Source organism: Phoca vitulina, unplaced genomic scaffold (assembly GCF_004348235.1).
Source record: "Phoca vitulina isolate PV1807 unplaced genomic scaffold, GSC_HSeal_1.0 scaffold82, whole genome shotgun sequence".
NCBI lineage: Eukaryota > Metazoa > Chordata > Mammalia > Carnivora > Phocidae > Phoca > Phoca vitulina.
In genome coordinates, this window is record NW_022589785.1 from 5,439,429 (window position 1) to 5,465,759 (window position 26,331).

At 43.9% G+C, this 26,331-nt stretch overlaps 1 protein-coding gene across 8 annotated transcripts in view; it reads left to right on the forward strand.

Moving 5' to 3' along the window:
* SFI1 (SFI1 centrin binding protein) overlaps positions 1-26,331 on the forward strand; it is a 97,572-nt gene that overhangs the window by 60,278 nt on the left and 10,963 nt on the right. For all 8 annotated transcript variants that reach the window (XM_032395178.1, XM_032395175.1, XM_032395176.1 and 5 more), the window contains 10 exons: positions 840-996; positions 3,082-3,243; positions 5,008-5,078; positions 6,585-6,677; positions 8,364-8,461; positions 9,546-9,612; positions 13,627-13,757; positions 24,683-24,764; positions 25,093-25,271; positions 26,237-26,312. In XM_032395178.1, the coding sequence (XP_032251069.1) occupies positions 840-996; positions 3,082-3,243; positions 5,008-5,078; positions 6,585-6,677; positions 8,364-8,461; positions 9,546-9,612; positions 13,627-13,757; positions 24,683-24,764; positions 25,093-25,271; positions 26,237-26,312 (1,116 nt within the window). The remainder of the gene's footprint in view (positions 1-839; positions 997-3,081; positions 3,244-5,007; positions 5,079-6,584; positions 6,678-8,363; positions 8,462-9,545; positions 9,613-13,626; positions 13,758-24,682; positions 24,765-25,092; positions 25,272-26,236; positions 26,313-26,331) is intronic.

Consider the following 26,331-nt stretch of genomic DNA (forward strand, 5'->3'; position numbering starts at 1 on the left):
AAAAAAAAAAAAAAAAAAAAAGAAAACCTAGTAGAGGGTGAAAACCAATGATGCAGAAGGGGGAAGTTGCCAGTGATAAACTTGAGAAGGTGAGAGACCATGGGATGTAGCCATATTGGGGGTGACTTTTGATTGAAGGGAGCGTGGACACTTTATTCAGAGGAGGCAGAGAAAAGTCAGAGCCTGTGGGCAGGTGGGTGGGTGGATGTGGAAGGAGCTTGAGAAAATTCTCTTTTGATTGCTTTTATTTTCTTGGTGAAGTGGAAGAATGGTATTCAGCTGAGAGGAAGGAGAGGAGAAGAGGTATTATAGGTTTAAGGAAAGAAGGTATGAATTCGTCATCTGAGATATGCAAACTAGGGATGCATATCGCCAAGCAAACATGAAGACTTAGCTGAGGGTACACATTTATCGTCTTGAGGGAATCCTTCCGTAGACCCTCAGCTTCTGTAGCTAACTCTTCCCAGAAACTAATGTGCCTGAGACCATAGGCTTCCTCCCACTTGGAAGAAAAAGGCAGACCCTCACTTGTCCCAGGTCTGATTTAAGTATATCACCCTTGGATTGTCCCTGCTTCTTGTCTACTCGTTGATTTTATTATTCCTCTTTTCCCTTGTTGTTCTTAACTCAGGAAAAAAGTTACTTTCTGGAAGTAGAATGCCCTTCTTAAAGAGCCCTTCACTGCAAATTTCCATAGATCATGATCCTCCTTGGGGATTGCCACGTCCTTGTTTCTAGTTTTAGCTTTTCCAGTGTGTCTGTTTCTCTTTTCCCTCACGTGTACCTCACCTCTGTTTTCCTGCCTCTCCTCTGATTGTTGCCTTTTCTCTGGTTTTCAGGCCTGGTCACGGTGGTGGGAACAGCTCCTACACGTCCAGAGGGAGAGATGGAAAATGATCTCCGCAGTGAAACACCATGAGCAGTGGCAAAAGTGGAAATCCCTGAAGGCCTGGCTCAAATACCTGAGGGTCCGCAGAGTGAAGAGACAATGGAATGGTGAGCTCCCGGGCTCTGGAGACAGAGGGGCACATCACAATTTCCACTCTTCTGCCAGTGGTGCTAATTTATTAAGGAGAGATAGAACCATATTCCTCAAATTTTGGAAAAAAAGAGATTGAGAAGAAACATAAATCATCCTCAATTCACATTTATTTCCTTCTGGCCTTTTCTTCCACACTTTTTTTTTTTTAAGAATTTATTTATTTGTTTGTTTATTTATTTATTTATTTGAGAGAGAGAGAGAGAGCATGTGTGAGCAGGAGCCAGGGGAGAGGCAGAAGGAGGGGGAGAAGCAGACTCCCCTCTGAGCAGACTCCCCTCTGAGACTCCCCAATGCGGGGCTCAATCCCAGGACCCTGAGATCATGACCTGAGGCGAAGGCAGACGCTTAACCAACTGAGCCACCCAGGCGCCCCCCCCTTTTTTTTAAGATTTTATTTATTACATATATTTTTAATAGGTTTAATTATCCTATAAATACTATGATTATTATGATTAATATGATACGTACAACTTGGTATCTTGCTTTTTTTCCCCACAACTAACAACGTTTTCCTATATCTTTAGTCTTCATAAATGTTATTTTTTTTAATGATTGTCTGCATTTTGTAGGATGGTCTACCTTAATATACTATCTAGCCATTCTTCTATCGATAGATAATTTGGATTGTTTCTGCTTCTCCCCAGTGATGCAGTCCATGTGATTTATGATGTTGATTTTTTTTTTTTAGATTTTATTTATTTATTTGTCAGAGCACAAGCAGAGGGAGAAGCAGTCTCCCTGCTGAGCAAGGAGCCCGATGTGGGACTCGATCCCAGACCCGGGCAATCCCAGATCTTGGATCATGACCTGAGCCGAAGGCAGACATTTAACCAACTGAGCCACTCAGGAGTCCCTGATTTTTTTTTTTTTAACTTTAAACAAAGTTTTATTACACAAAGGTTGTCACATAATTGGATATTTCTCTACTTTGTACACAGTTATTCTTACTCTCCACAGAAAGGCTGCTTCTTAACTTTTTATCTGGTGATGGCAAACACTAAAATCCTGATTTTAACAGAATAGTAATAAAAATGCCTCAGTGATTTAAGTTGAAAGCAGTACATTGGTACATGGCTCTTGCGCTCAGTTATCAGGAATGTACAAATGTCTTTTTATTCAAAAATACAAAATAAATTATCTGTAGGCATGGACAATGCCAGCAGTAAACCATTATATTTTTCAACACTATTCTTATGGTTTAGTTTCCCAGTTAGCGTTCACAAGGTCACGATCATTGGTACCTTTTGTATTTTGGTTTCTTGAGCCCACACTTAAGTGAGTCAAGCAGTGTGCTAGACGCTGGCTGGCTTTCACCTCAGGCTCCCTGCAGAAACCTCCTGGGTTGCCAGGCCAGCGCTGTCTCTTGGGAGAGTTTGAGTTTGAGTTTGTGTCTGTCTGAGGATAACAGCGGAGACCCACTGTCTGGTTGCCCAAGCCTGGAGCCGAAGACATTAAGCTCTTTAGCATGATAAGCTGCAGACTAATGTGCCTCTCATTTCAGCATTTGAAGTCTAGGACCAATTCCCTCCCACTTCCTGGACTTAAGTTAGTTCATCAGGCCATTGGCTAGTTAGTGTTAAAAGAAGGGGACCTGGCAGCCAGGGTGAGCCTGGCTTAAAGCTCAGAAACACTTTTGCCAGCATGGTGACCACGTTGTGTCATTGACTCAGTCCCTCAAGTCCTACCGAGAGACATCAGCATTAAGAGGCAAAATAAGAGTCTTCTTTGAAAACAGCAGCTGCCATTCCTGCTCCTCAGGAGTGAACTAGAAGCCTCAACTTTTTGATATAACTGATTTTATAGCATCCTTCTCCCTAAAATCACAGATCTATTCTCTTTCCTTGGAGAGAAGAGGTGTAGCTAAGGGCTTCCAAATAACCCTCCCATGCCTAAAAAAACTTTTATTTTAGGATGCTTTGTAAGAACAGCCTCAAATCCCTGCTGAGTGTCAGTAGTAGGGTGCAGCTTATCTTAAAGATGCTTCCAGCTCATCTCTCAGCCTTGCAGGGGGCAGCACGTAGTGATTTTCTTTGTTGCAGAGATGGCTGAGCGATTCCACCGGGTCACTATGCTCCAGACACACTTCTGTGATTGGCAGTGGGCCTGGGAGCGGAAGGAGAGCTTGTACACCCAGCACGCCCAGGTGGAGGGGCTGGCCCGGAGGATGGCTCTGCGGCGGGCCTTCACTCACTGGAAACACTATATCCTTTTCAGCCACCCAGCCTTGTCCACCACCACAGCCGGCCCGCGCAACAGCCTCTAAGACAAAGGGCCGGGGATATGTGGGAAATGATTACTGAACAATATGAGGTAGTCCTGATATCTGTTGATTTCTTTTTAAAAATTTTCTGTTTAACTGGAAGTGTGCTTACACAACAGTATGTGTAACATACATTTACAGTTTAATGAATAGTAATAAAACGAACACCTTTGTACCCACCACCCAACTTAAAAATTAGAACACTGCTAATACCCTGTCTGCTCATCCATGATTGCATTCCCTTTCCTCCCCTTCAGAGGTAATCCCACTATCCTGAATTATATGTTGTCAGTTCATTGCTTTTCTGTACCCACTAGGTGGTGGAAATAGGTGTGGTGGTCTTTTTCTTGGCAGCCCTAACATTATGATCCTAGCTCCCATTGTCTTTTACCATGTGCAGACATTAAGCATTACCTCTTTAATCTTCATAGCAACCCCATGGAGTAGATGTCACTATCCCCGTTTTACAGGTGAGGAAACAGAGATTCAGGAGGGCTAAATGATTGTCAAAATCACGGCATGCCATTGGCCGAGCTGGGAGTTTGTACCTAGGCCTTTGGCTCCGGTGCACATGTTCTCGATCACTGCCCCTGCTGCAGTACCTGCCCCGCTGTGCAGATTCGAACTGGAGATGGCCATCCGCACGGTCATTTGTTCATCAGACTCTCGCTTTGTTTTAAGCTCCTGCCTAAGTTCTGGAATATGGGGAAACTCAAAGACGAACAGTAGTTCGTTGCCTAGTGGGGTAAAGGGACATGCAAACGGGGCTGCGCAGTGTGGTGTGGTAAGTGCTGTCAGAAAGGCGTGTGTCACATCCTGCGAGTGCTACTGTGCAGATTCGAGTTGACTTTGTCCTAGAGGATGACAAGGTCACCTAGCAGAGAAGCCGGGAAGGGTGTTTCAGGTGGAAGGAATGGAATTTGCACAGGCAGAGGTGAGGAAAAGACCCACGGATGGCGACAGGGGTCTGTCGTGAGTTGAGGGGGCGTAGATGGCAGTAGAGCAGCGTGGGGAGAGGCAGGCTGGGGCCAGCGTGTAGGGCCCTGCGTGCAGTGCTCGGGAGCTTGGGCTTTCTCCTGATGGCACCGGGGATCCTCTGGAGGTGTGTAAGAAGAGAAGCGATGCAGCAGGTTTGTACTTGAGGGGACAGATTTGGATTACAGGGGCAAAGCTGGCTCAGGGGGAGCAGATATGCAAGACTCTTGCCAGTCTGTGTGAGGGCCAAGTCGGATGCCTTGCGGGGACAGAAGAGCAGGAGAGATTTCAGAGGAGAGCAGATGGACTTGGCAGCCTAGTAGATGGAGGGAGTGGGAGGAGAAGGTTTGAAAATAACTCCAAGGTTTTTAGCTGAAACATCTGACTGGGTTGTGGTGCCAAAACAGAGGAGGCAGGAAGACAGGAATGCTTTAGATGGGGTGATTTGGAAATGTTTACTGTAATCTGTGGCAATTTATCTCAGCTATTTTGCCTGTCATCAAATGGGCATCAGAGGGGAGAAGGACAAGGCCAACTGTTTGATAAGCCACTCACACAGTTTCCCTTTGCGTCCTCTTCCCTGGGTCATCAGGAGGAAATGGAGGTGGACGTCAGCCCACCTGGCACGCCTGGTATCCCCCACAGCCAAGACCCTTCCGGTGGGTCCCTGGGACTGCAGTGTGTGAGGGTGGGGACAGTTTTGAGATGAGAGGCCTTAACTCCCTGGCAGATGTGCTGCTGTCTGCCGAAGAAGTGGCCCAGTGGAAGGTGGCGGAAGAACACAGGAGGCGCAGCTTGCTGGTAGGAGCATGGAAGCCTCTTGAGGCTCTTTTTTTTTTTTTTTTTCTTTGCAGGACCACCAAAGTTTTAGTGTTTAATATTTAACAGCACAACTGGCTGAAGTCCAAGATGTGAAGTTACCATGTTCGAGAACCTGGAGGGGAAAATCACTCTATAAGCTATATAGTATGTGGTAAGGAGAACGCACACCTTATAACAGAAAGCCTATCTACACAGAGTAGGTGCTTCAAAAATACTTAGCAGCCTTGCTCAGGCATCCACGTTTAGAGGACCCAGGCACACAGCATGCTGTTCAGGTGTATCTGGTTATGGGATTAGCTTCACTCATGGAACTCTGTTCCATTGCAAGTGTCCCTGTTTTCATTTTGGATCAGAAAGGATAATGGTGTGGGATCAGAGGGGTCTGGAGCTATAAGGGAATCTTGGAAGTGATCTAGTCCTGCCTTTTTTTTTTTTTTTTTTTAACACATGGCAGGCCTCCTTTTTATTTTTTTGAAGATTTTATTCTTAATTGATCTCTACACCCAACATGGGGCTCGAACTCATAACTCCCAGATCAAGAGTCACGTGCTCTACTGACTGAGCCAGCCAGGCGCCCCTTCATTTTATTTTATTTTTTTAAGTAACCTCTACCCCCAACGTGGAGCTTGAACTCATGACCCCAAGGGCGGACTCCCTTTTTAATGTTGGGAGCCTAATCTGTAAAATCGATCAAAGTAGAGATGCTGTGGATGAAGCAAGGTCTGGGAGCAGTCCCTGTTCTACCACTGCTTTCCCGCACCCTCACCACATGAGGAGGTCTTCCAACACTTTCAGGTGCCTCTGCGGTTCCACAGAGCACAATATGAAGACCCCTAATCACTTCACTTCTGTCTCAGGAAACTGGAACTCAGGGCTTTGCTTAGGTCACGTGTCAGGCGGTGTTGATGGAGCTGGAGCCAGTCCCACATGTCTTACCACTACCCCAACCCCCCTACTCACCAAGGCTTCCTTCTCTTCCTTCTCTTCTGCTCTTGCAGCACTGCATTTGGAATTGTTTAAGTGTGCATGTTGGACCCCCCCCACCCCCAACATGGCTTTACACTTGATCTTAGCCAAAAGGCCGAGAAGCGATCCCCCCCCAACATGGCTTTAAAAAGAAAAACTACCATAAGCTAAAAGTCTCTTTTTCTGAGAGGCAAAGTTGATGTTTTTAACCTTTGTCCGTCGTGTTCCCATCTTGGCCACGGGGATCTGTCCTGGTCGGAGGCGACGGTGTGTTTGCTCCTGGGCAGTATCGGTGGATGGATGGCGGGGAGCAGTTCGACAGCTACCTATGAAGGGCCTACTGTGCGGCTGGCTTGTAGCGGACTCCAGCTGAATCTCAAAGCAGAGAAATGCTCTGGGACCCCGGAGCAGCTGTGAACATCCGTGCCTGGGGCCTCTCGCTCCTGGACTCGGGCGCTGCTCTTACTTGTACAGACGCTGCTGATTTGTAACTGGTTGTGTCCTTCCTTCTATTCACAGCACTTCTGTTTTCGAGCCCTAAAAGACAATGTGACCCATGCCCATCTCCAGCAAATAAGAAGAAATCTCGCTCACCAGCAGTATGACATCACGGTGAGGGTCATCTGTATAGAGGGACCTCTGACGTCCACTGTCTTTTCTTTTAACCTTTGTGCTTCGAGATTTGTCCAGACCTTTTAGACTCCAAAACCTTAGTGTCCATTTTCTCTAGGTAGCCCTACCAGCTGAGGGAGTAACCCTTGGTTTTCCCTAGTTTACTCCCGTTTTTTTTCTCTGTTTGCTAAGAAACTTGATAGTTGCCTCAGAGGTCAGGGACTGTGGATTCCAACCCTGACCTAGGGAGTACACTCCGAGTCTTGCATTCCAGGCGGCTTTGGTTGTATTTGCACTGTAAGTCTGTTGTCTTCAGTGGTTGGTTTACCTGAGGGCAACAAAGGTTCTATCTCTACTTATAGATCATGTTTCTGGGTGTAGGAGGATGGGGGTTTTTTTGTTTTGTTTTTCATTATGAAAATGTTCAAACGTACAGAAAAATATAAAGAATAGTAGAATAAACACCTGTATACTTACCATTTAAATTCAAATACTAGCCAATTGTTAATATTTACTTCCTTTTTTTTTTTTTTTTTTTTTTTTTGCGGAATCGTTTCAAAGTAAATAACAGACATCGTGACACATTACACCTAAACATTTCAGCTTGCGTTGCCCAAAAATAACATTTTCCTTCATAACCACAGTATTGTTACCATGCCTAACAAAACGAACAGTAATTCCCTAATTTTATCCAATATCCAGGCCATATCCACATTTTCAGCTACCTCCAAAATGTCCCTTTTCAAACCAGGATTCGACTAAGGGCTGATGACTTACTGTATTTGGTCATGTCTTGTAAGGCTCTTAATAATAGTCCTCCCCACTTTAACACGTTTATTTTTTAATTGTGGTAAAATACACATAACAAAATTTATCATCTTAACCATCGTTGAGAGGACAGTTCAGTGACTTGAAGCACATTCACATTGTGCAATCATCACCACCATCCATCTCCAGAACTTGTTTCATCTTGCAAAACTGAAACTCTGTCCCCATTAAACAGTAACTTCCCATTCTCCTCTCCTCTGACCCCAGCAGCTGGCAACCACCTTTCTCCTTTCTGTTTCTATGAATCTAGGGACCTCATATTTACAGTACATGCCCTTTTGTGACTGGTTTATTTCACTTAGCATAATGTATACTTTTATTTTTCCCCCCTCAATGACACTGAGTTTTGGAATAGGAAGGCTGGCTATTTGGCCTTATACAATATTCCATATTCTCAATTTATCTGTTTCCATTTGATGTCATTTGATTTTTCCTTTCTTAAACGTTGCTCCTATAAATTAGAGGTTTGATCTAAGGGCTTGATTAGATTGAAGTTAAACGCTTTTTTTGGCAAGACTACATCATGAGCAGTAATAGGTGATAAGATCGGTTTTAACTTTTAAAATGGCATTGTCTTCTAAGAGGCCCAGATTAGGAATAGCTTCAGCTTCTTCATTCTGATTTCCATAGACTGGAAAATTCATCTTTTTGCCTTTTATGTTAGCCTAGAACAGCTCCCTATAGCTTAGCCATAATTATTTTGTAAGCCTGTTATATGCTGGGTACTCCAAATTGAGATAAAATTCCTCCTCTGGGGGAGCTAATAGTCTCTTGGGGCAAGTGTTTGCTATTAGGTCAAGAGAGATCATTTTACCTTTTGCCTTAATAAACTTCCGTTTCTTTTCTGTTTTGCTTCAGCTGCTGCACAGGTTCTGGGACCTCTGGCAGACTCGGATTGAGCAGAGAGAAGAGAGAGAGCAGCTTCCCTCACTGTGTGCTGCCTGGGACCACTGCAGGTGGGGACTTTGGCCTTCTCCTTGGGCTTTCCAGGGCCTGACTCACTGTTCTCCAGGAGAGGGCACTTACCCTTCCATGCATTCCTCAGTAGATTCAGAAAGGCCCTGCTGTAAACCAGTGGTTCCCAAGTTTGCATTTTCCTTTTGGCTGATCAGGTGAGAGGTAGAATAAAGATGTTTGTACTGGTTCTTGGTCACCGTAGTTTGGAGTATGTGTCTGCTAGCTCCCTGCCTCAATCCTTCAGGCTTTAGTGACATTCACATCTTAGAATTCAAGCACTGATAGTGTTAAAAAGCAGGCTCAGGCAAGTGGGTATTTGTGGCTTTGTCTTGAAGAGTGTAGGGTGTCCCTAATTTTAAATAAAAGTACCACATGTCTATGAGGAAAACTCAATGTATAGGAAGGTAGGTATAAAGTGAAAAATAAAAGTTGCCTGGATCCCTCCCTCTAGTCCCTTAGTCTTACTCTTCAGAGGTAACCACTCTTCACTTTCTTGCTGCCAGAAATGTTCAGTGTACCCTCCCCCCAGCCAATAACACAATCAACTTAATTCACATAGTTAGAGGTCCCATTTTGAAGCATTTTTTTTTTAATGAGTCGGTGAGAATCTCAATATTTAAATTTGGAGTTACCAGGGTCTATCATTATTCTAAATCCTGGTTTACAGAACTGAATGAAGTTCTCACTCTGGGTATCACAGTTGTGGAAAGAGCTTGTCACAGACCCAGGTGGTCCTCCACAAGTCCCAGAGTTTGGTCATAAAACCAGAAAGTTTATGATAGGGGATTTCATACATATTACCTAAGTTCCAGAGACACTGTGCTTGGTGGTCTAATTAGGTTTATAAGAAAATTGTCAAAATTTGGGGGCAAGCCAAAGCCCCAAATCAGGGGTGACAGATTTTGTGTTGAATAATAGGTTCCTTTTTCCCTGTTTCCTAGAGTGAAACTGATAGTGTGCCTTTAATGCTGAAGATGTTAACTACACCCAGATTTTCTGGCCTTAAAAACAAACAACATTTTTAAAACCCCAAACCTGAACGTGCAATAGGCAGTATGTGTTATGTTATGTGTTTTATTTCAGAATAACGTTGCTACGCAAGTGTATCAAATCGTGGTTACAGTATACTCAGAAGAGGCGATACAAGCAGGTATGGAGTAGTTCATTGCAAGTAACTCCACAGGCGTACATTCTTGGACCCATTTGCTTTGGAAAGATTCTTGGAAAAGACCTTTGCTAAGAGATCTTGGTGCTGCTGTGAAAAGCTCAAAGGTATTTCCCCCCCGGTACCTCTAGTGATAGCGGAAAGTCTGCGTAAACCCCATTCCTTCATCTGCTGTGAAAACACAGGTGCTCTCTGAGAGTGATGATCTCTTACTAGCCATTCCATTCACATCATTACTCATTTACTCTGTTAGCCAACCTTCAGGAAATACTGGGAAAAGTACAGAACATAAGTGCCGTGTTCTCAGTGCTGAACAGTGTGAGACAGGTACCCACAGCAGGCGGGAGGACATGGGGATCAAGCTGGCGAATTAGTAAAAGCAGATTGAGAAAGGATTCAGTTCCATTTTTTTTTAAGCTTTATTTATTTAAGTAATCTCTACACCTGACATGGGGCTCCAACTCACGACTCTGAGATCAAGAGTCGCATGCTCTTCTGACTGAGCCAGCCAAATGGAACTAGCTTCAGTTCCATTTGACTCACTGAGGGACTCCTGGGTGGCTCAGTCGGCTAAGTGTCTGCCTTCAGCTCAGGTCATGATCCCGGAGTCTGGGGATCGAGTCCTGCATTGGGCTCCCTGCTACGTGGGGAGTTTGCTTCCGCCTCTGTCTACCACTCCGCCCGCTCATGCTCTTCTCTCTCTCTGACAAATAAATAAAATCTTAAAGAAAAAAGAAAAAGACTCACTGAGCAGCCACTGTGCCTGATAGAAAGCAGACAAAATTCCTGCTCCCACAGGCCTTGTAGTTTAACACCAGGATGGCAAGTAAGTGTGATCTTGCAGGCCAGCTGGAATGATGGCCGCAGCTGTCTGGAGTGCTGAACCAAGAAGGGTTTGGAGGCCGCGTTTAGGCTTGGGGGAGTTTGTCTTCAATGGGTACTGTCTGCATGGGCCTTGCAGGGATTAGTGTGCTGCCCAGGCCTCATTTTGGCCATCCCTGGTGAAACGGGGTTGGGGGGGCGGGACACAAAGCAAACTCCTGCCCCCTCCACCCCCTCCTCCATCTGCCTCTAGAGTCTCACACGGGAATCTAAAGAATTTGGCTGTTTCCTCATAGTGTTGGGAGAGAATCTGAATTTTCTAGCAAGGTGTACAAACTTCTGTGGGAGCCAGTCTCTGGTTACTTCTCCACCCTTTCCTGTCACCAATCTCTTTGTTCCTTCCCAGCTGTGCTCTGGCCAGTTAAGCTGCCGGTCCTTCCCTGAATGTGCTTCTCACTATACGTGCAGTTCTCTGTCCCTCCGACCCTTTCAGCTCCGGTGTCACCTCCTCCCCCAGCCCCCTGTGACTTTGTCAGCGTATTTTGCGCCTAGGTGTTTCCCGGCCCCTCTCCCTGCCAGACTGTGAGCTCCTTGAGGGCAGACCCTGTCTCTTTCTTCTCCTTAGCACAGTGTGGACAAAGGGTAGCTGCCAACTAATATTTAGATGAATGAATGAACAAACGAGTGAACAGACAGACGAACCGCCTTGGGTTGCTACAGAGTTTTTCCTAAGGATCATCTCAGTTCTTGGCGTTTCGGTGGTGCCAGCCCAGGGCATGGCTTGCCTTCCACACCTAGAAAATGCTTAGAATTGCTGCATTCTTTGACATTCCTTTGGATGATGTGGCTGTTTCTGAAAGGACATTGCCACTTGGTTTCTTAAGCCCATTTAATGTAAGCTCAACAGAAGGTAGAGACCTTTTAGAAAAAGAAACTGAGTGCCAGGGTCGAAAGGTTGTATTTATTCAAGGTGGAAAAGAAGCAGAGAGTCCCTTATATTCCCCCTGGAAAAAGAGCCCCTTGACACTGGGGCCCAGCAGTGGTGGAAGGTCAAGGGTCAGTGTTCTTATCTTTCCACACTACTCTTGCATTTTCTGCATAATATAGAAGGGCTGAAAAATAGTAAGAGCCCTGCTTAGTTGCTGTTGCTTTTTTTCAAATCTTTGGCTAACAATCTGAATGTCATCTAAGGAGATGACATCAGAGAACATAAAGTTCTTTAAAGAGAACATCAGTTCTTTCTATTTCAGGAAAAGATAAAAATATTATTTATTGTGGGTTTCTTTCTTTTTAAAAAGTAATACAGAAAGAGGGGCGCCTGGGTGGCTCAGTCGGCTAAGTGGCTGCCTTTGGCTCAGATCATGATCCTGGGGTCCTGGGATCGAGCCCCACATCCGGCTCCCTGCTGAGTGAAGAGCCTGCTTCTCCCTCTCCCTCTGCCTACCACTCTGCCTACTTGTGCTCTCTATCTGTCAAATAAATAAATAAAATCTTTAAAAAAAAAAAAAGTAATACAGAAAGAATGGCAAAATGTTAGCCAAATATTGAAGCTGGATGGTAAGTTCATGGAGATTCGTTATACTGTTGCTTCTACTTTTATTTACATTTGAAAATGTAAATGCCCAGGGCGCCTGGGTGGCTCAGTTGGTTAAGCGACTGCCTTCGGCTCAGGTCATGATCCTGGAGTCCCAGGATCAAGTCCCGCATCGGGCTCCCTGCTCAGCAGGGAGTCTGCTTCTCCCTCTGACCCTCCCTCCTTTCATGTGCTCTCTCTCTCTCTCTCTCATTCTCTCTCTCAAGTAAATAAATAAAATCTTTAAAAAAAAAAAAAAAAAAAGAAAATGTAAATGCCCAAAAGCAATATATAGACATTGTAATTTGAGAAGTGTAGGAAGAGATAAAAGAAAAAAAACTAAAACACCCGTAATCTTAAAATAACATTTGTTAAGTAAATTTGGTATCTTTTTTCCTCCATGTGTGTGGGAGTATGTATACCATATATTCACACACACACATATGCTTACTGTTCAGTTATCTGTTGCTATGTGAAAAATCACCCCAAACTCAGTGGCTTAAAACAATAACCGTGTTATTATACCTATGGGTTCTGTAGGTCAGAAATTGAAACAAGACATAGCAAAGATGGCTGGTCTCTGCTCCATGATTACTAGGGCCTCAGCTGGGAAGATTCCAATGGCAGGGGGTTAGGATCCTCTAGGAAGTTTCTTCACTCACATGGCTGGTTCCTGGACTGGAATAACTCGAAGGCTGGGCGCATCTGGGACAGTTAACCAGAGAACCTACATTGGGCCTCTCCAAGAGGCTTGGATTGCCTCACAGCGTGGTGGCCTGAGGGTAGTCAGACTTCCTGTGTTGCTGCTCACTCCAAAAGTGCCCCAGTGAACAACACACAAGCTGTATGGCCCTTTGTGACCCAGCCTCAGAAGTCACATGGCCATTTCACCATTCTCTATTGGTCAAAGCAGTCACCGTCCTGCCCAGATTCAATGGGGGTGGGGGGGACTTCTCAGTGAAGGAGGAGATCCAAAGAATTTGAGGTCCTGTTTTAAAAAGTGCCGCAAGTACATATATGCTTCTGTCCACCCAGAGTTTTGGATCATGGAAGCATATATATATATTTTTTTATGTCAGTTGTCTATCTTCCTGCTGATAAACAGTAAAATAGTAGTAGCCTTTCATAATTACATAATAATTTAAAGAATCTGTAATTACAAATAAACATCATAAATAAAATCAAAAGATATATTACAGGGTGGGAACAATGTTGATAATACATGTGACAAAGGACTGATAAATTTCTTAAGGTTTAAAAAGCCCATGTATATCACTGAGTTAAACACTGGCAGTCAGATAGTAAAATAGAGAGTGGGTATGAACATTTAGTACATAGGACAGAGCATTTAGATACATACATGTATATATGTGTGTGCGCACACACACAAGTATGTGAAGAGATACTTAACCTAGAGTAAAAATTTCTTACCCATCGTATTTCATTTTTCACTTCTCATGGCGACAAAGATTAAAAATAATGATTTTAATCTTTTTCTCAGTTTTGTGTAGAAAGCAACCCTCCCTCTAGAGTGCAACCCTTAAAGGTCATTTTTTTAACATAATATAAAGTACAAATAAAGGTCATTCGTTGTTATACTGCAGCGGCTGCGGTCCAGAGCAGACAGTCACTTCGAGCAGAGAGTCCTGCCTGCGGCCTTCCGCACATGGAGAAGATTCTGGCGATGGCACCAGCAGGAAAGTGTCCTCAGTGCGAGAGCAGCACGCTTTCACAGGTATGCAGTGTCGCTCCTGTCTGGGCAGGCTTCTCGGGGCTTGTTCTGCTGCCCACACGGCCATTGGTGGTGGTTTTCAGTCTCCCAGCCCCCTAGGCCCTGGATCTTCCTGGTTTTCCAATTAGGTGGGCTCATTGATTTCATCTAGCAGGAAGAGCCAGACAGCATTTCCCCTGGGAAAGCTTTTGCTCATCTTTATTGCAAGTGCTTTCAGAACAGCCTGAGTTTCATTACGCCCCTGTCCTCATTGCAAGCCAGTGTGAGCTCCAGTAAATCTGTCCATTAGCTTTCTGGATCAGAGTGCGGTTGGACGGACCTTGCATTGCCTTGGCAGGCATTCTTGAGTGTGATTGCCCTGAAATGCCTGCTTCCTGTTCCGCCAGACCTGGCTTTTTGAAGTCTTGAAATATAGTCGTCAACAAAATTAAGACGGGCGCGGAGCAGAGCTACGTCTTTTTGCTCCCACAGAGACAAACTTGCCCAGAGCAGGTCCTTGCTGCATTTTGGCAGAATTGTAACAAAGAAATTATTAATTGCTGACTGTGTGTCTGCCACTGTGGTGGGCATGGTGTGGTGGGAAAAGGGAAACAAATATATAAGCTCATTCGCCTATGGTATCATCAACTTCGTTAATAATTCCCTTCTCACAGCAGTCCTGAGAGAACAGGCTCAAGATGACTAATGACTCCCCCATGTAAATCAGCCACTAAGTGGCAGAGCCAGGGTTTAAATTCAGATCTCCTTGACTCCAGGGACTTTCTGCTAGATCAAAAGGAAGATCTTTTTGATGACTTTGTAGAAACTTTAAATCTTTGTGAGGAGGTAAGACTGATACACAAGAAACAATTGAAGGACAGTTCCAGAGAATAGATCCACATGTCCTCACTTAGGTCAGCCCCGAGTTCTTCTAGAGCTCAGAGCTAGTGCTGAGGGAAGTCCCTGGAGGAAGGCATGCTGTGAGCCAGGGGGTGAGCTTGAATGGCAGGAGTGGGCAGGATGAGGAGGGCCAGACTGAGGGGATTGCCTAAGCCCATAAAAAGATAACAGATGTTTGAGCAGGTGCATGTAACTAGTAAAGTGATGGTTTTGGAGATTGCCCTGAGAACAGTGTCCCATCAGTTTAGGACAAAGAGACGAGAGGGAGGGACATGGGAGGGACACTGGGAGAAGCTGCAGTGATCTTGACTTTGAAGGAGTGTGAATGCTAGTCTGAGGGGATCAGCCAGAACTCCAGGAGTCCTTCACTACAAAGTCCAAAGAGAAGCTTTTAGGGGGTAGCCATGGGAAATTGGAGGCTGGCGAGGGTCTGCAGAGAGAGTGACTTCACCTTTACCTACTTCCTGTACTGAGGTCTGGTATAAGATTCCACTTGAAAAATGGCTTTACTACCAAACACACACACACACTCCTTCGCTTCTTCTACAAAGGCATGATTGATTCTGTTGCTTCTTTCGTATTTTGGCATGCCGTAGGGATTTTCAAAAACTGAGGGTTCTTTCAAAATAGCCAAGAGGAGTTTCCAAAAGGATTTTTGTTGGGGATCATTCTTGAGACAAAAGGGTGGTGGGTGAACTGGAGACAGGCAGTAGCCAGGAGGCTTGAAGGATAACCAGGGCCTGATCTGGATTTTATCTTGTTTTGGTTTAGTTGGATCTTTTTAGAAAACTTAAGTTTTTTAGGTTCCTGCCTTCAGCTCATGAGGGAGCAGAGTGATAGAGAGCCCTGCTCGGAAGCTGGAGAGGCCTGAGTTCAGACCCTTGCTCTTCTGCTTGCCTGTTTTGTAACCCTGTGCAAGCCACTCTCTCTCTCTGATCCTGTTTCCTCAAATGTAAAATGGAGATGAGTTGATAATAGTCCTATCTCATGGGGTTGTCATGAGAAGTGAAATAATCCATGGGGAATACAAGCAGAAAGGCAGCACAAAATATCAGCCTTCCACCCAACCACTAGAATTGATTTGTGACTCTCCTGGTAAATGAATAATCATAGGTTTGGTTTGGAGTTTAGCAAATCAGAGTTCCCCCAAAGTATGTATGTTCTATCTTTCCATAACTCCTAGGGTATTTGTTTAATATTTTAGGAATATGGACAGAATTTATAGTGGGATCTCATGAATTATGACTAAAAATGGTAGTTTCTTAACCTACCAGTGAAATAGTATTCTGAGAATGAGACAAGACTGATTTGTCTTTTTTTTTTTTAATTGAGCTAAAATTCATAGTGAAAGGCACAGATGTTAAATAAACAGTTTGATGAGTTTTCACAAATTGTGTGCCTGGATAATCAACAGCCCAGTCAAGGTCTAGAACATTTCCATCACCGAGAAAGTTCCCTCATGCCCCCTTCCAGTCAATTCCCACCCCACCCCCCGCACAGGTAACCACTGCTCTGATTTCTATCCTCCCAGGTTAATTTTGCATGTTTTCGAACTTTAAATAATGGGATCATTCAGTAAGTGTTCTGTTGTGTTTGGCTTCTTTTAAAGTTCAGCATAATGTTTCTGAGATTGAGCCATGTTGTCAGGAAGTAGTTCAGTCTTTGCTGAGTGGTATTGTATGAATATAAGGCAACGTTTTGATCCATTTTAACATATGAGTTGTTTCCAGTTTGAGGCCATTATGAATAAATCTGCTATGAACATTTACGTGGGTTGTTTCCATTTCTCTTGAGTAGATACCTGGAAGCTAACTCTGGCTCACAGGTGGGGACAGGCTTACTCCTACAGGGGTCACATCATTACACACCCACCAGCAGATAGAATGCTGGTTGTTCCACAGCCTCATCAACATTTGGGTTTGACAGTCTTTCTAATTGAGCCATCCTGGTGGATGGGGAGTGCCGTCTCATTTCCCTGCTGACTCATAATGCAGAGCATCGTTTTAAGGCCTAATCAGCCAGGATCAAAATCCTGTAGTTTTACCGAGTCAGACTGATTGCCTTGAAGGAGGGAATTCCACAGGAATTCTGGAATGGTGCCCTTCCTGAGGGAAAGGGATTTGTAAGGTTTGGGTTCCTGCAAAAGGATTCAGAAGAAGGGAAAGAGAAACAGGGATTGGTTTTGGATTGCTCGCTATTTCTGAGGCAAAATTAGGAGGGAAGAGAAGTGGGGTTCACTAGGGAGTACTGTTATGTGTATCCTCAGGAATAAGTGAAAGCGACAAAGCTTGTCTGGGACGTCATTGGTAAGTAGGCAATAACCACTCAAAAGAGGCCCTGGTGGCATTTTACAACTGCTGCCTGGCCTTGGGAAAAACCATGTTTCCTTGTAGCTGGCTTTATCTGTGTCTGTGGCTCAGTGAGTTAAGCGTCTGACTGTTGGTTTTGGCTCAGGCCATCATCTCAGGGTCCCAAGATAGAGTCCAGTGTCAGGCTCCGTGCTCAGCAGGGAGCCTGCTTGAGATCCTCTCTCCCTCCCCCACTTCTCCCCATGCTCACGTGCTCTCTTTGTGTCACCCTCTCAAATAAATCTTAAAAAAAAGAAAAAGAAAAATATTTTCCAGTAATGTGGCTTGCATTTCCATTTTCTCACAGTATTTTTTTTTTATTGAGAACAAAGTGGTTTTTTACATATGTATGTTATATGTATGTTGAAATGATCACAGGGTGGGATCTATATATGGGCTATATATATATTGAAATGAATTAATAGTATTTTTTGATGAGCAGAAATGTTTAAGTTTGTTATAGTCAAGTTCACCAAATTTTTCCTCTTATGATTAGTGATTTTGGGGTTTTCTCTAAAAAATATTTGCCCACACCCAAGATCTTGAAAGATACTTTCCAACATTTTCTCTGGAAGCTTTATATAAAGTTTTAGCATTTACATTTAGGTCTGTGATCATCTTGAATTTTTTCCATATATGGTATGAGGTAAGAGCTAAGGATTTTTGTTTTTCAGGTTTTTCCAGCAGTATTTATTGAAAAGACCTTTCATTCCCCCATTGAATTGTCTTGGCACCTTTGTTGAAAATCAGTTGTCCTTATAAGTTTGTATCTATTTTTGGACTTTCTCTTCTGTTTCATTTATCTGTTTGTTTATCCTTATGCCATTATCATACTGTCCTGATTTTTGTATCTTTATAGCACGTTTTGAAATCGGTTCTTCAAGTTTATTCCTCCTGGGATTTTTTTTTGTTTGGGATTGCACTTAATCAGTATAGATGTTTAGGGGAGAATGGACATCTCAAGCTTATTGAGACTTCCCATAAATGAACATGAACTTCTCCATTTATGTAGCTTTTCTTTAATTTTTCTCAGTGTTTTGTAACTTTGCATGGAAGTTTTGTGTATATATTGTTAAATTTATTCCTAAATACCTTATTTTTTGGATGCTGTTGTGAATAGAATTATTTTTTAAATTCATTTTCCAACTGTTTGTCCTAGTATATAGAAATACAACTGAAACTGTGTTCTGTGACCTTTCTAAATTTACTTAATGGTTTGAGTCTCTTTTTTTTTAAATTACATAGAGTTTTCTGCATAAATAATCCTGTCATATGCAAATAAGGACAACTTACTTTATCCTTTCCAGTCTGTATGCTTTTATTTTTGTCTTTACTGCATTACCTAGCATCTCCAATAAAGTATTGAATAGAGGATGGGGCGCCTGGGTGGCTCAGTCGTTAAGCGTCTGCCTTCGGCTCAGGTCATGATCCCAGGGTCCTGGTATCGAGCCCCGCATCAGGCTCCCCGCTCAGCGGGAAGCCTGCTTCTCCCTCTCCCGCTCCCCCTGCTTATGTTCCATCTCTCCTTTCCCTCTCTGTGTCAATTAAATAAATAAAATCTTAAAAAAAAAAAAAAAAAGTATTGAATAGAGGTAATGAGAGGATACATACTTGTCTTTTTTCCAATCTTAGGGGGAAAACAAAGGCAGTCAGTATTTCACCATTGAGTATTTTTATAGATACCCTTTATTAGATTGAGAATGTTCCCCTCTATTCATAGTTTATTGAGAGTTTTTATTATGAAGGGTGGTTAAATTTTGCCAGATGCTTTTTCTGCATTTATTAAGATGATCGTATGGTTTTCCTGATTTCACATGTTAAATCAACCCCGTATTCCTGAGATAAACCCCACTTGGCCATGATATATTATCTTTTTCACGTGTTGCTGATTTTAATCTGTTAATGTTTTATTAAAAATTTTTACATGTACTTTCATGAGGTATATTGGTTGTAGTTTTCTTGTAATGTGTGTTTTTGGTATTTCTTTAAATTTTTATGGAATCTGCTAGTGAAATTATCTGGACCTAGAGTTTCCTTGATGGAAAGGTTTTTGATTACAGATTTCATTTTGAAAATAGGTATAGAGCTACCAGGAGTTTCTTTTCATGTCAGTTTTGGTAAGCTCTGTTTTTCAAGGAATTTTTCATTCTGTCCAAAGTGTCAAATATATTGGCATAAAGCTGTTCATAAAAGTGCCTTATTATTTTTTTAATGTCTGTAAAATCTCTGATGATACCATCTTGTACATTCCTGATTTTGGTAATTTGTATTTTTTCTCTTTTTTTCTTGATCAGTCTTGCAAGGAATTATCATGGGTTTTTGTTTTTTTTTTAACTTTTGCTAATTTTCTTATTGTATATTTTTCTTACATTAATTCTAGCTCTTTATTTTGTACTTCTTTCTACTTACTTTGGATTTAATTTGCCTTCCTTTTGTTTTTTTAACCTTAAGATGGAAGCACAAATCACCCATTTTTTTTAAGCTTATCTGTTTATTTATTTTAGCAATCTCTACGCCCAACGTGGGGCTTGAACTCACAACCCTGAGATCAAAAGTCGCATGCTCCTCCAACTGAGCCAACCAGGTGTGCCCACCCATTCTTTTGTTGTTGGCGGTAAATTATCAATTTTAAATCTTGTGAAAATTTTAAGCTATAAGGTTTCTCTCTGCTTTAGCTTTATCCCACAAATTCTGACATGCTGTATATTTATTATCATTCAACTAAAAATATATTCTAATTTGCCTTGTGACTTCTTCCTTGACCTGTGGTTTATTTAGAAATATGTTATTTGATGTTCAAATAGGAATTTTCTTGATACATTATTGTTTTTAATTACTAATTTAATTCCATTGTGGCTAGAAAACACCTTATATAACTTCAGTTTTTGAAATGTGTTGACTTGTTTTACAGCCGAATATTTGTGGTCTATTTTGGTGATCCTTCCATGTGCACTTTATTTTTTCCCATGTGCACTTTAAAAGAATATTTATACTACAGTTGTAGTATAACTACAGGTATGGTGCTTTTCAGTTGGATGTAGTGTTCTATAAATGTCTTTTAGGACAAGTTGGTTGGTAGTCATCTTCAAATTTTCTGTATCTTTACAGGTTTTTGTTATTGTTGTTTTTTTCATGGTTATTTCGTATTTTATTGGACTGATGACATTTCACCATTTGAGATGTAAAGCTAACATAGGACTAAGAATGTAGAATAGGAAAGGGGGAGATGCCATCCACAAATCTGAGTCAACTAGAAAGGTCCATAAATCTTTGTGTTGGGATCGAAGGAAAAACCTGTTCAGAGCTGAAGGGAGGTCCTTGGTTTCTAACATAAATCTCCTAAAGGCTCTTTTAATACAAGGATCAGTTCATGGAAAAACTCCGAATTGCACAAAACTCCATTAGGCAGGAGAAATGGGCAGGCTAGAAGGACATGGGCGGTGGGTGGCAGCCAGTCTACAGGTGGGATGGCTGGGCTGGAGGCCATGGCTCAGGCCCAAGACCTATAGGTAGGAGCAGGCAGGAAGAGAAATGTAGAGGCAGAGGTTAGTGTATTCACTCAAAGCCCTGGCTTTCCAGTCAGTCTCTAGGATGTGGATGCTTTCCTCAGACAAGGTGTTTGTTTTTTAAAGATTTTATTTATTTATTTATTTATTTGAGAGAGAGATAGCAAGAAAGAGTGCAAGCGGGGGGTGGGGGTGGGGAGAGGGAGAAGCAGGCTCCCCGCTGAGCAGGGAGCCCAATGTGGGGCTCAGTCCCAGGACCCCAGGATCATGACCTGAGCTGAAGGCAGATGCTCAACCGACTGAGCCACCCAGGCGCCCCCCCTTACAGGCGGGCTTGTTCTATCAATTACTAGAGAGAAGTATTAAAATTCTCTAGCTATGATTATGGATTTATCTATTTTTCCTGGTAATACTATCAGTTTTACTTCATGTGTTTGGAATCTGTTATTTGGTCCATGTACAGTTAGGATTGTTATGTTTTCCCCATGAATTGTCCCTTTTTATCATTTTGAAATGAACCTCCTTATTTTTGGTAATATTTCGTTTCTCAAAGTCTACTTCGACTTTTATTAAAATATCCTCACCAGCTTTTTCTATATTTACAGTTTATGTGGTTTACCTTTCCCACTCTATTTGTCTTCATATTTAATAAAGCTTGCCTCCTATAAACAGCATATAGCTATGTCTTAATTTTTTATCTAGTCTGACAATCTCTACTTTTTTTTTAAAGATTTATTTGAGAGACAGAGAGTGAGCAAGTGAGCGTGAAGGAGTTGGAAGGGGGAGAGAGAGAGGGAGAGAGAGTCTCCCAGGCAATCTCCACACCAAGTGTGGAACCCAGCTCGGGGCCTGATCCCACGACACCCAAGATCACAACCCAAGCCAAATCTGAGTCAGATGCTCAACTGACTGCGCCACCCAGGCATTCCTGATAATCTCTGCTTTTGAATTAGAGTGTGTGGTTCATTTATATTTAATGTAGTTGTTGGTGTGGTTGGGCAGAAGCCTACATCTGATTTTTGTTTCTCTCTTTCTCCTTTTCTGCCCTGTTCACTTAGAATTTTTTAGTATTACATTTCATATCCTCCATTGACTTTTTAACTCTATACCTTTTGTATTTTGTATTTTTTAATTTTTATTTTATCTTATTTTTAAACATTTATTTGACAGAGAGGGAAAGAAAGAGAGAAAGTGCACACAAGCAGGGGAAGCGGCAGAGGGAGAGGGAGAAGCAGGCTCCCTGCTGAGGAAGGAGCCCGACATGGGGCTCGATCCCAGTACCCCGAGATCATGACCTGAGCCAAAGGCAGCCGCTTAACCTACTGAGCCACCCAGGCACCCCACTATTATCTCTTTAAATAATTTATCTGCCCTGGGGTGCCTGGGTGGCTCAATTGGTTAAGTGTCCTACTCTTGATTTTGGCTCAGGTCATGATCTCAGAGTCATGATATTGGGCTCCATGCTGGACATGGAGCCTGCTTAAGATTGTCTCTGCCTCCCTTCATCTGCGCTCCCCCATGCACATGCATGCGCGTGCGCTCTCTCTCTCAAAAAAACCAGCTTATCTGCCCTATATCCTCTCTTCTCTCCTTCTTAGACTCTAATTACACTATGTTAAACCAGTGATATTGTCCCACAGGTCACTGAGGCTTTGTTTAGTTTTTTTCTATTTTTCTTTACGTTTTTCAGATTGGATACTTTCTATTGCTCTTTCAATAGAAAGTTTTCAGTGATCTATATCCTGCAGTTTCTTATTTGTAACTCATCCAGTGATTTTTCTCCTTCAGGTATGGTGCTTTTCAGTTCTAGAATTTTCTTTTTTTTTTTTCCCCCAATTGTGGTAAAACATACATAACCTAAAACTTACCATTTTAGTCATTTTTAAGTGTATTGTGTGTTCAGTGGCATAAAGTATCACTATGCGTTTCCAGAACTTTTCCATCATCCCAAACAGAAATTCTGTATCCTTTAAATACTAACTTTCCATTTCCATCTATTTCCAGCCCTGGGAACCTCTGAGCTACTTTCTGTCTCTGAATTTGCCTATTCTGGATATCTCATATATGTGGAATTGTGTAATATTGGACCTTTTGTGTCTGGCTTATTTTACTTAGTGTAATGTTTTCAAAGTTTATCCATGTCATAGCATGTATCAGAATTTCATTCCTTTTTATGGCTGAATAATATTTCATTGTATGGATATACACAATTTGTTCATCTGTATGTTGATGGACACTTGTTTCTACCTTTTAGCTACTGTGAGTAATGCTGCTGTGAACATCAATGTACATACATCTGCTTGAGTCTCTGCTTTTAATTCTTTTGGTTGTATACCTAGAAGTGGAATTACTGAATCAAATGCTAATTCTATGTTTGCTTTTTGAGGAGCAACCAAATCATTTGGTTCTTTTTTATAGTTTCTATTTCTCTGCCAGGATTCCGTGTCTGGTAACTAATTTTGTTAATCCTTCACTTAAGTACACAAACTTTAATAACTGTTTTTAAGTGTTTGCTGATTCCAGCATTTGGGTCATTGTTTTTGTTGACAGCTGTTTTTCCTTTAAAGGGTTTTGCATTTTATTCTGTAAGGCAGTGGTTGCTGTTTCTTCTGGTGATTCCTATTGATCCTATCGAGTATGGTTCTATTCTTTCTTTGTGTGGGTTTTGTGTGTGTGTGTGTTTTAAGGTTTAATTTTTTTTTAAAAGATTATTTATTGAGAGAGAATGAGAGAGAGAGCACAAGTGGGGTGAGAGGCAGAGGGAGCAGCAGACTCCCCGCTGATCAGGGAGTCCTATGCAGGGCTCAGTCCCGGGACTCCGAGGTCATGACCCAAGCCAAAGGCAGACGCTAACCGACTGAGCCACCCAGGCGCCCCTAAGATTTTATTTTTTAAATAATCTCTACACCCAGTGCGGTGCTTGAACTTACAGCACTGAGATCAAGAGTCTCAAGGTGCATGCTCTACCGGGCACTCCACGTGTGGGTCTTTTTTGATTTTTGTCTTCAGAGTTAGGGCATGGCGCTTATTCCTGAGGCTCAGCCTTGCTGAATTCTGGGGTTCTTAGCAAAGTCTCTTCATTCAGACTGGGCCAGAACTCCATCTCCCAGCCCTTTCCAGCCTCTGGTAATCTCCATCCAGCAGCCAGCCCTGAAGAGGCCACTCTGCTAGGCCTCACAGAGCCTGCCTGTACTGCCAGCCAGGCTGACACGGGATTTGGGGTGCTGCCCTTGCAGAGTGTGCAAGGTGTATGTGAGCGTGCCTCTGAGGCGGGGCGACGTCTCTACCTGCCCAGGTTCAGGAAGGCCACAGGTGTCCATACATCCTTCCCCTGCAGTCTTGAACTCAGGGGAAGGACTCAGTCTTGAATCCCTGAGTCTCTGCCTCAACTCAGTGAGACTGTCCTGCTCTGCTTGGACTCCGTCCCCCTGCCCCGGGTGTTTAGCACGTGCCCTCAGTGGGCTCACCATACTTGTTTCTCAACTCTGAGGGTCACAGTCTGTGTTGCCTCTTGTCCAGGGCCTGAAAACAGTTGCCGCATATATTTTGTCCCGTGGTTTTGCCAACTCACAGCCCCTAGTGGCTGTTGACCAGTTGTCCCAGCGCTGCCTTTGCAGGCCTTCCCGTCATCATGCTGAGCAGGGAGGCCTAGGCAGAGGAGACAGAACAGTGGTTCTCAAACCCGTCTCCCTGTCTACCTCACATGGAACACTTGTTTTAAATACTGTTTCCTGGGGCCCACTTCAGACCTGCGCAGTCAGCCCTGAAGATGTGGCCTCTGTTTTTAACCGCTCCCCCCAAGGATTTGGATAGCAGCAGCCTGGCCGGTCAGCACGGACTAGAAAGGCTTTCACTACTGATCATTGAACACTCTTGGTAATTCGGTGCGGAACTGAACTGATGAAGAGCCAGGGTCTCGAAGTCAGTCTCATTCTTACTGTGTGAATGCTTGGCTGACACCGGAAAGAACTTGAAGAGTATTGGATTGTTTGTGGGGTTTTTTGCCTACTGCTGTCTGCTTTCCTTCCCTTTCTCTTTCCTTTCTCCCCATCTCAACATATCCACCTCTTAATAGCCTAAGAGGAAAAACCCAAATATTTGGGACTTCTTATTCTTTTTTGTAGTGATTTTGTTTTATTTTAAGTGCCTTGTTTCCCATTATTATCATTATTATTATTATTATTTATCTTTTTAGGGAGACCTTGGAGAAGCAAGTATTTGCTATTTGGTGGCAGAAAATGTTTCAGCATCGAGAAAACCGCTTGGCGGAGAGAATGGTAAGTGGCCGTCCCTGAGGAGGTGCTTGGAACGGGCAGGACCTGCTTCAAGCTTTGCACTCACTGCCGCCTCTGCTTGGGACGTCGCCCAGAGCCCAGACCCACACTGGGGGGCGTCCTGCCTGTGACCAGGACTCATAAGGCAGGGCAGGGCCTGGGGCATCTGTTACCTTTGTCAGTGGAGTTTACATATGGCTTCTGGGCCAGGGCGGCTCCATAATGCCCATTTCTTTTGCCTTGGTCAGTATTTGTGGCCAGAGATTCTTCCCGGCTTCTGTACCCCCAGCTGCTTGACCCACTCTGTTCTCTTCCCGCCATCCTGCCCCAGGCCATCCTTCACTCAGAGCGGCAGCTCCTGCAGAGGTCCTGGTCCACGTGGCACCAGCAGGCAGCAGCACGTCACCGGGAGCGACAGTGGACAGCAGCGGCTTGGGCCCACCACCGCCACTGCCAGCTCAGGAGGACTTTCTGCATCTGGAGGGACAGTGCTCGAGGCCTCAGGACAGAGTGAGGGGCTGCTTCTGCCCCAGAAGCTCTTCCCCTCTCGGGCCAGCTTTGACCATAGTGGTAGCACCCTCAGCTCTGAGTGCCCCTCGGAGGGTCGTGTTAGCCTAGACTCTGGTTCTAAGTTCCAGAAATTCTGCCTAATACAGTCTATACCAAAGCAGGGCTGTAGTGAGAGGATCTCAGGAACTCGACTAGGGACAGACATGCTCCATGGATCTGAGGTCCTACCCATTGGATGCATCCCACTCACTGGGGCCCATTCAGAGTGACCATGGCCAGGGGATAGACTGATGAGCCCGTGTCAGGATAGCTGAGCCCCCGGGACCAGCAGCTGTGGCCCAGGGGCAGGTTGTGGCAGTTTTTACCATCGTGTGGTTGGAGAGAGGGCGGGGCAGGCCGCCCACGCGGACACTGCAGACCCTGGCCTGCTTTCATGCCTTTCTGCATCCACTGTGTGCTGTGCGGATCTCCCCCACTCGCAAATTCTGGCCACCTTTAATCTCCTGAGTCGCCAGCACATGAATGTACTTCAGTGTACTTGAGCCCTGTCAGGTTGGCTGCAAGAATTTAATTAGGTGCTCACTTTCCTGAGGAGAGAGCCCAAATCCTTTGGCAGCTCTTCAGAGGAGGTTTTTAGTTGTTGTTGTTGTTGTTTTTAAGATTTTATTTATTTATTTGAGAGAGTGAGCACACAAGCAGGGGCAGAGGGGGAGGGAGACGCAGACTCCCCAGCTAAGCAGGGAGCCCGACCCAGGGCTGGATCCCGGGACCCCGGGATCATGACCTTGAGCCAAAGGCAGACGCTTAACCGACTGAGCCACCCAGGTGCCCCCAGAAAAGCTCTTGATTCCTCCCTCCCCACCAGATTCAGAACAGCTAGGCAGGGGCCAGGGACTGTGAGGGGTGCCCGTGGAAAGGGCCCTGGCCGGATCCAGGCTGCCTGCCGACTCCAACCCTCCCCGCAGGAAGACCGGCCTGGTGCTGGCTGCAGAGTTCCACGCCGCTCGGCTCCTGCGCCAGGCCTGGGACAGGTGGAAGGAGGTAAGGCTTTGGCACGTGG